Source organism: Caloenas nicobarica, chromosome 16, assembly GCF_036013445.1.
Source record: "Caloenas nicobarica isolate bCalNic1 chromosome 16, bCalNic1.hap1, whole genome shotgun sequence".
NCBI classification, from domain to species: Eukaryota; Metazoa; Chordata; class Aves; order Columbiformes; family Columbidae; genus Caloenas; species Caloenas nicobarica.
This window is the reverse complement of record NC_088260.1, coordinates 3,759,345-3,771,368: the sequence shown is the minus strand read 5'-3', so window position 1 is coordinate 3,771,368 and position 12,024 is coordinate 3,759,345. Positions and strand designations below refer to the sequence as shown.

The following is a 12,024-nucleotide window of genomic DNA, read 5'->3' as shown; positions in this document are numbered from 1 at the left end:
ATCAGCAGATGGCAATGTCACAGCCTGGACCTGCAGAAATGTCCTTGGACGATCTCTGCTGTTACCCCATGGCCTGGGAGGAACGTGGCTTGGCCATGCGGGTTTGCCACCACATTAACCATCCCCAGTTCTGCCTGTTTCTAAATCCCCTGCTCTCGTTACACAGGAGAGGACCGAGGACCTGCCCAGGGCTGCCCGGCTTCTGCCACAGCTCCGAGTCCCTTTCCCCCGGCAATGTGCCCGGCCACAGCAGAAAATCAATGCAGGAGTGGCTTGTAGGACAGAGGGTCTTGGAATTGCTTTTTTGGGGCGTAAGGAAGGAGTTTTATGAGCTCTATTTTCTGCTTCTAACAATGATACTGGATCCAAACAGTTCCACGCCTGGGTCCGAGGCAGACGGGGAGTTCACATCGACGAGGATGAAAATGCTCATCCTGCCAAGCCTTTGATTCTCATCATGTCCTTCCTACCCACAAACAGGCGGACAGCACATTTCTAGCATAAAAATATCCTCCTCTCCAGCTAACCACCTCCAGATTCCCTTCCTGAGCCTGTTCTGAGTCCAGTGATTAGACATTTCTATATACACAAACATTCAAATCATCTCCCCGGGGCTTTTCCTGTCTCACAAGCAAATCCTGAGACCAGCGGCTATTTGCAGCTCCTTGAAGTACAAATGGGATCAGAGCTTCGTCCAAGCTGCCTGTTGTGGTCAGTGCCCTCTGAGCACCTCTGCACAGCACCCGGCTTGCACCCCGGCCATGCACACTCCCATCACGGGCCACTGAGACACTCATCACCTCCTGCACCGGAGAGCAAAACTGCTCCAAACACCCTGCGCGTGGCTGCAGGTGCTGATGCTGGGGGCTGCACGGACAGCAAAACCTGTGTCAGCGCTGGGGTATGCCGTGGGGATGTGCACGCTTGAAGAAGGAGGGCGAAAAACACGGCAAGTGCAAAGTGGCGGAGGAACGAGCAACACGCACACACACGAGTGCAAACTGCGTTCTCTTTGGTGGAGGATTGTAGAAACATTACCTTCCCCTGGGGCCTTACAGCAAAATAACCTGATTATTCATAAACCAGCTAGAATCATCAATCCCTCATTTATCATTTTCAACATAAATAATAAGAGCAAGAGAGGAACACGCCAGCAATAAACTAGTTATAGATGTAGTGTTGAAATCTGCCCATTTCCTTCAAATATGCCCCACTTACTGATAATGAACAGCGAGCCAGCCGACCCCTCATCTGAGTCCTCGAGCGCTGGATTATGAAGGACAAAAGCCAACACCCTGCTTCATCCTAGTAAAAGTCCATTTGGCATTTGTGTGAGAGGCCAGCTAGGAAAACGCAGCAAATTTGAAAAAAACCCTCGTTTGTCTTGCTGACAAATGCCTCAGGAAATGAAAGCCTTTGTATTCTTCTTTGTCCTCTTCCACTCACAGATGGGTTTTTGCTGTGCTTCTGGAAGGTTGGGGTGGTTTTGTTTTGTTTTAGCACCTGCACTTCCAGGACATTCATTTCAGCTGCTAAAGAGCACAGCTCAGCTGCCCGATGCAGGGGACAAGTTTAAGAGCGGGTGTCCCCGGTGCCCATGCCTGGCACGGTGATGACACACATCACCGTGTTACGGACCGACCGACCTGTGGTGGCCAAGCAGGACGGCCTTGGAGGTGCAGAGCTGGGGTTTTAGCTTCAGGTCCAGCTTCTAGGGAGGCATTAGGGGATGGCAGCATTTCAGGTCTCTTAGAGCATCCTTGGCTGGTTGAGCATGGGCTTTTCCCTGGAATATAGACTGAGTCAGAGGAGAGAGCACCCAGAGCCATGCAGATCCCTAACTTGTATTTGGGAGAGGAGTTGAGCATCTGCACAGCTCGAGCCTGAGCCTGTTATCAAAGTGAAGGTGGAGCAGAGCAGGGGATGGTGGAGTAGCACTTGAGGCTCGCGGTACTTCGCTAAGTGCAGCTCTGCTCTGCCTCCGGGTCTGCCCTTGAACTTTGCAGCTCGGGCCCTTTCCGAGTCCTCCGGGACTTGTAAAGGTTTTGGCAGCACCAGCCCTCTGTGCGAGCCCCCGCCGTAGCCAAAGCTCACTGTTAATGAGCCACGTGTTTCCAAGGCCTCCAGGCTTGGCACAGGATCACGGGGACCCGCTGGAGCCCAGCTCCATTCGCCGGCCCCGCGATGCAGCAAAGCGCCCAGCTCAGCACTTTCTGGAAAAATCTTCGTTCGTGGAGAAGTGGCAGATCTGGGGCAAGGTCCTGCCATCCTCCCCGCCTGCTCTCCCTTCCAGAGGTCTCTCTTCTATATGCACTCAGAGAGAGGGAGGGAAAGGGGAAAAAAAAAAAAAAAAAAATCACATATATTTTTAAACACTGCCTGATGGTGAGAAAGAACATCTGGAGAGCAGCCTTGCCCTGCACACCGTGTCCTCCATCTCCACATCTCCACATGAAACCCCACAGGAAATCGGTCCAGAAGGGACCCACCAGCTCAGCGATGGGGCCGACTCTCCCGGCAGGTGCCATCGGCCTGGGGACCCCGGCTACTGACCGGGGGACAGCGGGCACCAAAGAGCCCTGGAGAAGTGGGTGGCTGGCTAAAGCCATACTCACTGTTGGATTTTTGGAGAGCGAATGGAAGAGGGATGCTCAGCAGCCCATGCCTGTGCCTCCCGTGCTGGCCCATCTCCCCCAGGCCTCCAGGAAACAGGGGTGCAGGAGAAACCCCATATCCTTGGAGCCTGTTTCCAATGGGGCTCTTGCAGCCAACATTAACACACTTTGCTTTACTTCCCAGCATGGCCTGGGGCAGAAAACAACATCTGGACCTAATAAAAAAGCTGCCCTCCCCCACAAAGAGACCCAAGAGCAACCTCTGCTATTTGGTTTCCAACCTCTTTTGCTTGGATTCTCCTTCACCGGTGGATGGAGGAGGCAGCTCCAGCTCAGGGGCTGTTGCTGGTGTGAAGGGGAGCAGGATGCTCTGGCAGCCCATGGGGACTGAATTTATCCTGGTAGCTTAAAAACGGGTCCAGAGGGATGGGTTTCACTTCTAGACAGCTGTCAATGCTTGAACTGGTTGTGACATCTCATCGGGGTATAGAGACAGGGTATAAGGATTTGTTCTTCCCCTGAACAGAATGGTGCTCCTTTTCAGTTCCAAAAATGCGAAAGCTGGAGATGGCTCAAAGCCAAGGGCCAGGATTAACATCCCCATGGGGAAAAGCCATGCTTTGGTCCAACTGGAATGCAGATCCAGACCTGGCACCCATCTTCAAGCACGCACCGACCAGGGTCCTTGTGTCTGACCTCTGGCAGCTGCTTTGCTTTCTGGAAAGGGCTGAAGACAAAACAGCAGCAGAAAATACTCCTGGAACTCGGGCAGAGCTGGATCAGGGTTGCATATCTACACTCCAGCCTTTGGCCAACAAACACCCAAGTCAATGGAGTCCAAACCTCCTCAGAGTCCGTGTCTCATCTGAGCCAGTTCAGGGCCCATCACGCCCCACACATGAACAGCTGCTCAGAGCAGAGTTTGAGGAACATCTTGAATGAGGATGTAGTGTCTTCAGGACCAACCTTCTGAATGGTATTGCTCTGCTTTTTGTTCTTCATGAAGCCTTCTCTGTCCCCTGTGCCACCAGAGGCAGGAGAGGAGCCCCTGCAGCCCACGGAGACGTCCGTCTTGCAGGGACGGTGTTTTCTGCAAACACTGACCTGCAACGTGCGGAGCAATTGATTTTGGCTGGCTCGACCAGGGCTGCACGACCTCAGACCAGCCGTCCCCGGGCTTCTGCTTCCTCCACGGTTTCCTCAGCCCCTGCTGCTGAGCACTGGGGGCTGCCATAGCAATTAACGATGACAACTTGAAACACACCATCGTTCGCGTGGCCGGGCCTCACAGGTAGTGCAATCGGTCTTTCCTATCCCCTGGCATCACCTTGGCAAATACTGCAACAGAGTTTTCTCTGAGCTGAGCGTGCATCTAGTCATCAAAGAGATTGCAAATGACTAATAAATATGAAAAGAAGTCGGGAGGGCAGCACAAATTTCTGGACCAAGATCAATCTTCACTGACAACTGCTGCTTTTGCAAAGTGAAAGTACCCTGCAGAGTTTAAAACGGCACCCGACTTCAAAGCCGAGAGCTCTCCAGATGGAGTTTACCACCACTCCCAACACCCTGTGCTTCGCCAGGTTACATGCATTGCCAGCGAGAGATGTTTGGATTATCCCCAAAGAAGGGAAACACACTGGCCTCTTCACACGAACTCGAGCCGATGTGTGACCGGTGCTCTCCTCTGCACAGGCAGGTGGCAGAACGGATCTCCCGGTGGTTGTCTCTGCCTGTTCTCCATTTACCAGGCCCAACAAGAGGAAGCCTCACCTGTCGGTGGTTACTGTGTCTGCAGCTGAGATGAGAACGGCCCCTCCTCGGGTGGGATCCAGACCCCCACGTGCCCCCAGCACAGCATCGCTGCCGCGCCGGCAGGACTGAGCCCGCGACACCAGCCAGGCTGGGAGGGCAGGGCCCAGCAAAGCCCGACTTGCAGAAGAGCACCACTCTGGCAAGCAAGACGCAGAAACTGGCACGTTTGCAGCACGAGGATTTTTGCCTTTCAACCGGCCTTCTGCAGTTTTTCAGCCCAGGTGTGTGCATTCCATAGCAGTGGTTTTGGACACGCTGGTACCACCACGGGAAGGGACCTGCAGCCCCGCAGGGTCCGGCAGCATCCCACACGCTGGTGCTGAGGCTTTCGTCAACCCCCAAGTCCCCCTGCATCCCCGTTAGGTGATTCCTCCTCCCAGCAGCTGAGAACTGTGGCTCCAGGGATTTTATTTCAGAGGCGTTTCTGCAAAGCTTTTTCTTGGTTTTGTTTGTTTGTTTGTGGACCAGCTCCTCCGACAGCACTCGCACTTCACTAAAGCCAACACTGATCCCAGCTCGCTCACACACAACCGTTCCAAGCTCCCGTCGGTGGCGAGTGATTTATTACTACTCCATTGCCTGGAGTCCTGACAAATCCTCATTTTAGTAATTACAGGAGGCCAAAAAAGAGTGGATAAATAAACCTGACAATTAATTCAGCTGTTATCCCCCTCCCCCCCTGCACAGTGACACTCACTCCCAAGTTTCTTACGACCCCAACTCTTCCCAGACAGGCACGCAAGGCAGGTAGGGCTCAGCCAGCCAAAACACCCCTGCCCAATGCCCTTCGGTGTCCCACACTGATAAGATCCAGGCATCCCATCAAAAGCCGCTCTATTTTCCTCCCAAGCTACTCGCCAGCCTAAAACATCTCATCTCCTGCCAAGATCAGCTCTTTAGCCCTCTGCATCATTATCAGCGAGCATATATAATTTCATGGCAAATCACAAGAGCTGATGAATGACTATTTGGATTGCAATTGTCGGGAGAGTATAAAACGCTTCCTGCTGCGAGGAGCACGGGGATGGTGACCGGCTTTGCTGGCCAAAGGCACGTCCGACCCGTTCAGCCGCTCGGTTAAAGAGCCCCAGCTCTGCAGGGGGCTGGCGCGCAGGGCCGGGGGCACAGGGCTGGGTGCCATCAGCACACAAGTTTTGTATTCTGGCATGTTTTGTACCCTCTTTTTTGTTTTTAATCCTCCCCTGCCCATCACTGGGCACCACACCGCATCACCTCCCTGTCACCCGCAGGTGACACAGGCTGCAGGGAGGGTGACGAAGCCCAACGCACCGAGTCCTGCTTGTGCAGCAAGGACAACCTCGGTCTTGTGCCCCTTCCTCCCTGCCAAGTGAGCCTGGCCCAGCTAAGAAATCTTGCTCTTGCTTTAATTCTTCCAAAAAGAAAAAAAAAAATCCCCATAATCCTAACTAAACACCAATTCATCACTAGAAGGTTGCAATGGTCCTGTGCCTTCTCACGGTCTCTATCCATGGCAAAGACATCAGGGGCCTTCTTTTGTCTTCCTTCTCCCCTTCAAACCCCCTGTCTGCCAGAGTCTGAAAATAACAGTGACTTTGGATTTCTGACTTTTTTTTTTTTACTGCTGGTTTTCAAAGCCATCTGCTTTTGTCCCATTTCATCTCCTTATGCAAGAGCTTTTCAAGTAGACCTAAAGTTTTCCATCATTAAATCATAAGTGTTAACCTTGAATTCAGAGCTTTCCCCTCTACTGTTTCTTCAGCGTCAACATGAATTATTGACCAGGGCTACCGCTGTCAGCCCTCGTCAGCGCTTAAACCCCGATGCGGAAGGCTGAAGAGCTTGGCTCCTGTTCATACTATTTAGTAACTTATTCTAATAGCCTTCGGAGTGGCAAAAGCCTTTCCAATAAGGATTTCAACAAAATCTCTGGTCTCTGAGATCTTTGGACTAATCTGTAAGAGTCAGCAGGTATCTACCTAGTGCATCGCCATGGGAGCTGGTGCAGGGACCGGAGGTTTGGTCAGCGCGGGTACGTACCTGGAGGGATTTCAGATGGTGTCTGGGCAATACGAGGGACCCAGGATGACCCTTCAGCAGCACAGGAACCTTGTGGATGTTCCTTGGAGAGACAAACCAGTCCCGCAGCACTGGGGACCCTTCCCCAGGACCTGCAGCCGCTGGGGTCGGGGTGAGCACCCGGAACGCTGAGCCGGCAGAAGGTCGGGGTACACCCTGAAGGAGATGCTTAGTGCTGCTCTCAGGAAAACATCTTTTGTGTAACATCCATTTCTGAGCCCCAGGAAAGGCAGCAGAAGGCCCCCAAGTGCAGAACCAACTACCAGCCCTTCAATGGATTGAATTCTACACAGCCATCCAGTTTCTCCTCGCACAGAGCCCTGCCCCTCGGCTCGCCGTCCCCTCGGCTCGCCGTCCCCTCATCCATCCCTTGCCCTGTAAAACGTCGCCACACACACACACCCCTAGACCTGGGGGGGACTTGGGGACCAACAGCTCCCAACCCCAACCAAAGTCAACCGCATGCCATGAGGACATAGTGATAGTGATTTAGACCCACAAATAGATTCAAGGCTTCTGTTGCAGTTCTTAATTAGGTAGTGGCTAATTAGCCTCCCCAATGGTTTTCGACAAGGCTTGTGAGGGATTATCCATCACCAGAATATATATACTTTAAAAAAAAAAAATCAATTTAAATTCAATTTTTGAATTCAATCACAATTGAACAATGTTTTTCTTGGCTGCTGGTCAAAGAGCAACAAAGCCAAGGTGTCCTCCAGCATCACTCCTGCACGATGCCGGCACAGGTGCACGTCTCTCTTACTTGGGGGTCACTTAGCTGCGGGGTGCACGGTCCCACAGCTGTCTTTGGGTGCCAACAGTATCCCTTGGTGACCAGAGTCAATAAAAACATCCTGCTTAAGCAGCTTTTGGACACTGGTTGGTTAAAAAAGCAGTGCGACATCTCGAGACATCTGCCCGCCCCTCCGTCCATGAGCACAGCGCCGCAGACCCCAAAAGAACAACCTCGCAAACATCTGAAAACTCTTTTGAACTCTCAGCACAGCCCTGGGCATCATTCGGGGCTCCCGGCCAGCCCCCCAGCTCCAACCCCTCTCCCTGGGTGCACAAAAGGAAAAGAGCAACATGGGCACAGGGTTGGCACCGAAGGGTGGGACGAGCTCTTTATCCTCCAGCCCACGGCTCCAGGTGCTGGGTGACTGAGCCTGGAGTAACGGGGGGGACACCCCCGCTCCAGCCGGGGGGGGCAAGGAGGTGGCTCTGCAGCTCCCGCCTGGAGTCCGAGCCCCTTCCCCATACGCGGCTGGGGTCAGCACGGGATGTCCACGCAGTGAGGAACCCAAACCAGCGTCTGCATCCCCGGCACGGTGTGGGGCTGCAGGTACCACCGGCGAGCGAGCCACAGCCAAAACCCCACGGCAGCACCTCGGTGCAGGGCTTCTCTTGTCCCCCTCTGTGGCTGAGCCCAGGCCGGGGTCCCTGCGGTGAGAGATGCTGCGGCAGGGTCCTGTCACCGGGCTGTGACCACGGCAGGGTCCTGTCACCGGGCTGTGACCTGTCACCGGGCTGTGACCATGGCAGGGTCCTGTCACCAGGCTGTGACCTGTCACCGGGCTGTGACCGCAGCAGCCGCCTTCCACCAGCACCTTCCTGCACTCCTTGAGACACCAAAGCAGCAGCACACAGTATTGCTACTGTGCCAAGTGGGAACTTTATTCTTTGTTGTGTTTTTTTTTTTTTGTTTTTTTTTTTCTATTTTTTTTTTCTGAAAAGGTTACGGAGGCGGCTTTGAAGATGGGCCCGATTTAGATTTTTTTCCCCCTCCCCACCCAGCAAAATCTGCAACACTTTAATAGCATCATGCCCAGACATCAGCTCTGTTTTTATATCTCAGAGCCACGGAGACACCAGCAGCAATAACCTGGGAAGGGAAAGACTTCCACATCGCTTGTGCATTGTCTTGGATTTTTTTTTTTTCTAAAAAAAAAAAAAAGCACAACAGAAAAGACATAAACATTGATGAACATTAAAAACCTGTACATTGTAAAAAAAAAACCAAACCAACAAAAAAAACCCAACCAAAAAAAACAACCCAAGAAAAAAAAAAATAAACAAACCCCAAACAAACAACAAACACCATCATTCTCTTGCTTTGAAATCAGAATCAACCTGGGAACGTTGCAGGGGGAGAAGAAAGATCCACGGAAGGTGACGCCGCCGGAGCCGCGTGTGGGACGCGGGGGCTGCGGGAGCTGTGGCCACCCGGCAGCCCGAGAGCCACAAAGTCTGTGCCGAGCTCTGGGTTCCGCTAGCGTATAGAATGCGAAGCATTTAATACATATTTTTGTGGGGTTTTTGCAATTTTTTTTTTTCTCCCAGAGCGAGAAAGCAGAAGTGAATGAAAAAAAGAGTCTAATATTTTGTTCTTTAACCATGTAACTGCAGATATGAGCCAACATCATGGAATGAAAAAAATAATGTAAAGTAGAGCATTCGTGTGTATCACAAAAATACAATAAAAACTTTTTTTTTCCTTTTTTATCTTTTTTTTTTTTTTTTTTTTTTAAGTTTCCTGTGAAGTCCCAGCCCCGCCGGCCTCCTGCCCGCTCTGCCCTGCACCCGGGGGGCTCCGCAGAATCAACGTCTACAACCAGCAAACAATTCCTGCCGAGTCAGCAAAGGTGTGTGTAACGGGGGGCCCTGCAACCATGGCAAGATTTTGATATTATTATTTTTTTTTTTTTTTTAAACTAAGTTCATACATTCTCCTGACTTACAGATAACTTCAATGGATCATTGTTAACCTTCTCTTTTTTTTTTTTTAACCTTTCCATACAATGGACAAACGCATCAAAGCCTGCACGTAAGAACAGAACCTCTTTTACAGCATGTAACACTGTGTTTTAAGTCCTTCCTTGCGTAAAATATTGACATAATTCACCGAAGGTATCAAAAATATACCCTGTAGACCAATACAATTTACAATTGCCTTTTTCTCACCATTCAGAAAACAACAATGCACTTAAAGCAACCGAGCCCCTCGTGGGCAGTACGCGAGCCAGCCCGGGGACACCCCTGTCCCCAATCCCCTTTCAGCCCGGGGACACCCCTGTCCCCGCTCCCCTTTCAGCCCGGGGTCGCTTCCACCGAAGGGATCAGGATTTTTTTAAGCAATAGCTCTTTCCTCCCTCCCCTGCCCGCTCATCCCAGCCACATTTGAAGCCTCTTGAGGTGGCTCCAGGGCTGACACTTGACGTGGGCACAAGGGAACCCAACCGGGACGTTCCTTCCTATTTCATTTCTTAAAACTTTTTCTTTTCTTCCTTTTTCTTCAACCCGCTCAAGGTGTAGCACGTTTGTGGCACGGCTGGGATGCGGGGGAGCATCCCGCGGCCCCTCGCTCGACCCCGCGGGAGCGCGGCCGCTCACAGTCCCTCGCAAGCGCCGAGGTCACCGCCCGGCAAGGTTGCCAAGATCGAAGATGGGTTCCTTGGGTTTTGTCTCGTTAAGGCTTTTTTCTTTTTCTTTTTTTTTTTTTTTTCCAGACTGAAGAGGATGCAGACATTTCCAGATGTTAAGAAAAAAAAAAAAATCAAACAAAAAATAATAATAAAAAAACACATTACCCCAAACTGGCTGGTTGTGGGGGGAAGGGGGGAAAAAAAAAAAAAAAAAAAGGGAAAAGAAAAAAATAGAATAGCTCTGCTCCTGCGTCTTCGCACGTGAGAGCCGGCGGGGCCGGGGCGGGGGGTGCTCGCCCTGGGTGTCCCGCTGGCTCCCCGCGCCCCGGGTTTGGTCGCCATCTCCCTGCCCCTGGCTCCCTTCACTCGCTGTCCGAAAGGGTTTCGTACTGGGAGCAGAGCAGGGGCTTGGGCTCCTCGTCCCAGGCGTGGTGCTGGCTGCCGGGGGTCCCCTGCGGCAGGGGGGTGGCGGGGGCCGGTGTCACCACCCCGCTGGGGAGCCGCATGGTGAGCGGGTTGTAGGGAAACGGCGTCGAACCTGCACGGGGAGGAGGAGGAGGAGGCAGAGTCAGCGCCGGGGTGGGGGCTGCCCCCTTGTGCGGGTGGCACAGCCGCTTTGGGGACACGTCCCCCACCCCGAGCCCTACCTGCGGATGACGGCCTGTCCTCCCAGACGCGGTTGGTGAGGGGTGTCCGCCGGTTGCAGTCACCCTCCGAATGCACCGAGGAGACGGAGGGCGGCCGCTCGCCCGAGGACAGCCCTGGCGCTGGGGACTTGGCCTTGCGGCTGTTGGGCCTGGCAGCGATCTTTGGCTTTCCCCCTCCTCCTGCAAAGAGAAGCGCCCGCTCATCACCCACCTCCTCACCACGGGGTGCAGGGAGGGGGCGCGGGTCCCTTTTCAGAGCTTGCAAAAAATGGCCGGTGGCAGGAGAGAAGCTGATCCCGGGGCTGCTGCGGTGTGGGGCAAGGCGAGGGGGCTGCAGCGGGGCAGGCGGGCGGCTGCGGGGGCTCCGGGAGGTTTCTGTCCTGCCCTGCGCCGCTCTGCACTTTGTGGGTTGATGCCACCAACTGTCCCATGGAGCGGATCCAGGGCAGGAGCAGCCACAAATGTCTGCAGGATCCGCTCCCGAGCCGGCTTGTGGCTCGGCCCACAAGTGCGGATCCAGGGACAGGAGCTCCGTGTGTCCCTGGGCAGGGACCCACCAGGAGCTCCGTGGGTGCTGGAGCCCCCAGCACATACCCCGTTCCCGTGGTCTACATGGCCAGGATGGTGTTTAATCTACAGCAAAATCCTCAGTGATGTTTAACCAGTTTTTGAAAGGTTTAAAGCCAAAACGGCCTCTGCTGAGTAGGTCAGCCTGGCTAAACTGGGGGGAGCGCCCGAAGTGGGAGGGATGGACGGGCTCTGCATCCCACCCTGCCTGCCCGGGCAGCCGCCGCCATGGGGAAGAGTGGCTGGAAGAAGCTGCTGGTTTCATGCAGGAGCCAGAAAAGCTTTTTCTGCCACAAGCTGAAGAGCTCCTGGTCTGAGCTGACACCGAGTAATGTGTGCGTGTCCCCCCCAGGACCCTGCTCCTCGGCTTAGGGGGCTGCGTGCCCAGATTGCTAAGGGTGCAGAGGACAAACGCTTTCACCAATCCATCCCTGGTCTCCCTCCTCTCTTCCTTAACTGGGGATCTGACAACCAACCTCCCTCGGCTCTGCTCAACCCCCCCCTGAAGCTGGACAGACCCCACTGATGTGCCCAGCCGGCTTTGCAAGCCCCATCGGAGCCCATCATTACCTTATCCCCAGCCCTGCTCTCCGAAGTTGTCCCCAGTCTATCGCTTTAGCTCCCTAAAGCTCTCCCTCTTGTTCCAGGCACCGCCAGGTCCCATCCAACCCTCTGTCCCAGTCTGGAGCATCCCCTGACACCTCCCAAACCCTGGGCGGGGAGGGAAAGGCCACCCTGCCCCGTGTCCCCCCATGGCCCTTCTCAGCTCCTTCCCCTGTTCTGGGAGCAGTGACCCTTCTGGGGTTTATGGACAGTTTGTGGTGGCTATTTAAGTTTATGGCTTCAGTTTTTTGGGGTGTGTGTCCCCCATAAACCTTTCCATGGTGTAAAAAAAAAAAA

The 12,024-nt window shown here is 53.6% G+C and overlaps 1 protein-coding gene across 12 annotated transcripts in view; it reads right to left on the bottom strand.

Moving 5' to 3' along the window:
• Positions 1-8,307: 8,307 nt before the first annotated feature.
• The window catches only part of NCOR2 (nuclear receptor corepressor 2), a 226,376-nt gene continuing 222,659 nt past the window's right edge, over positions 8,308-12,024 (bottom strand). For 10 of the 12 annotated variants that reach the window (XM_065646424.1, XM_065646427.1, XM_065646420.1 and 7 more), the window contains 2 exons: positions 10,558-10,737; positions 8,308-10,448 (listed from right to left, as the gene is read on the bottom strand). In XM_065646424.1, coding sequence (XP_065502496.1) covers positions 10,273-10,448; positions 10,558-10,737 — 356 coding nt within the window. In that variant the 3' untranslated portion in view covers positions 8,308-10,272. Of the gene's footprint in view, positions 10,449-10,557; positions 10,738-12,024 lie in introns of those variants that run through there. The other 2 variants (XR_010607082.1, XR_010607083.1) reach the window with 2 other exon arrangements.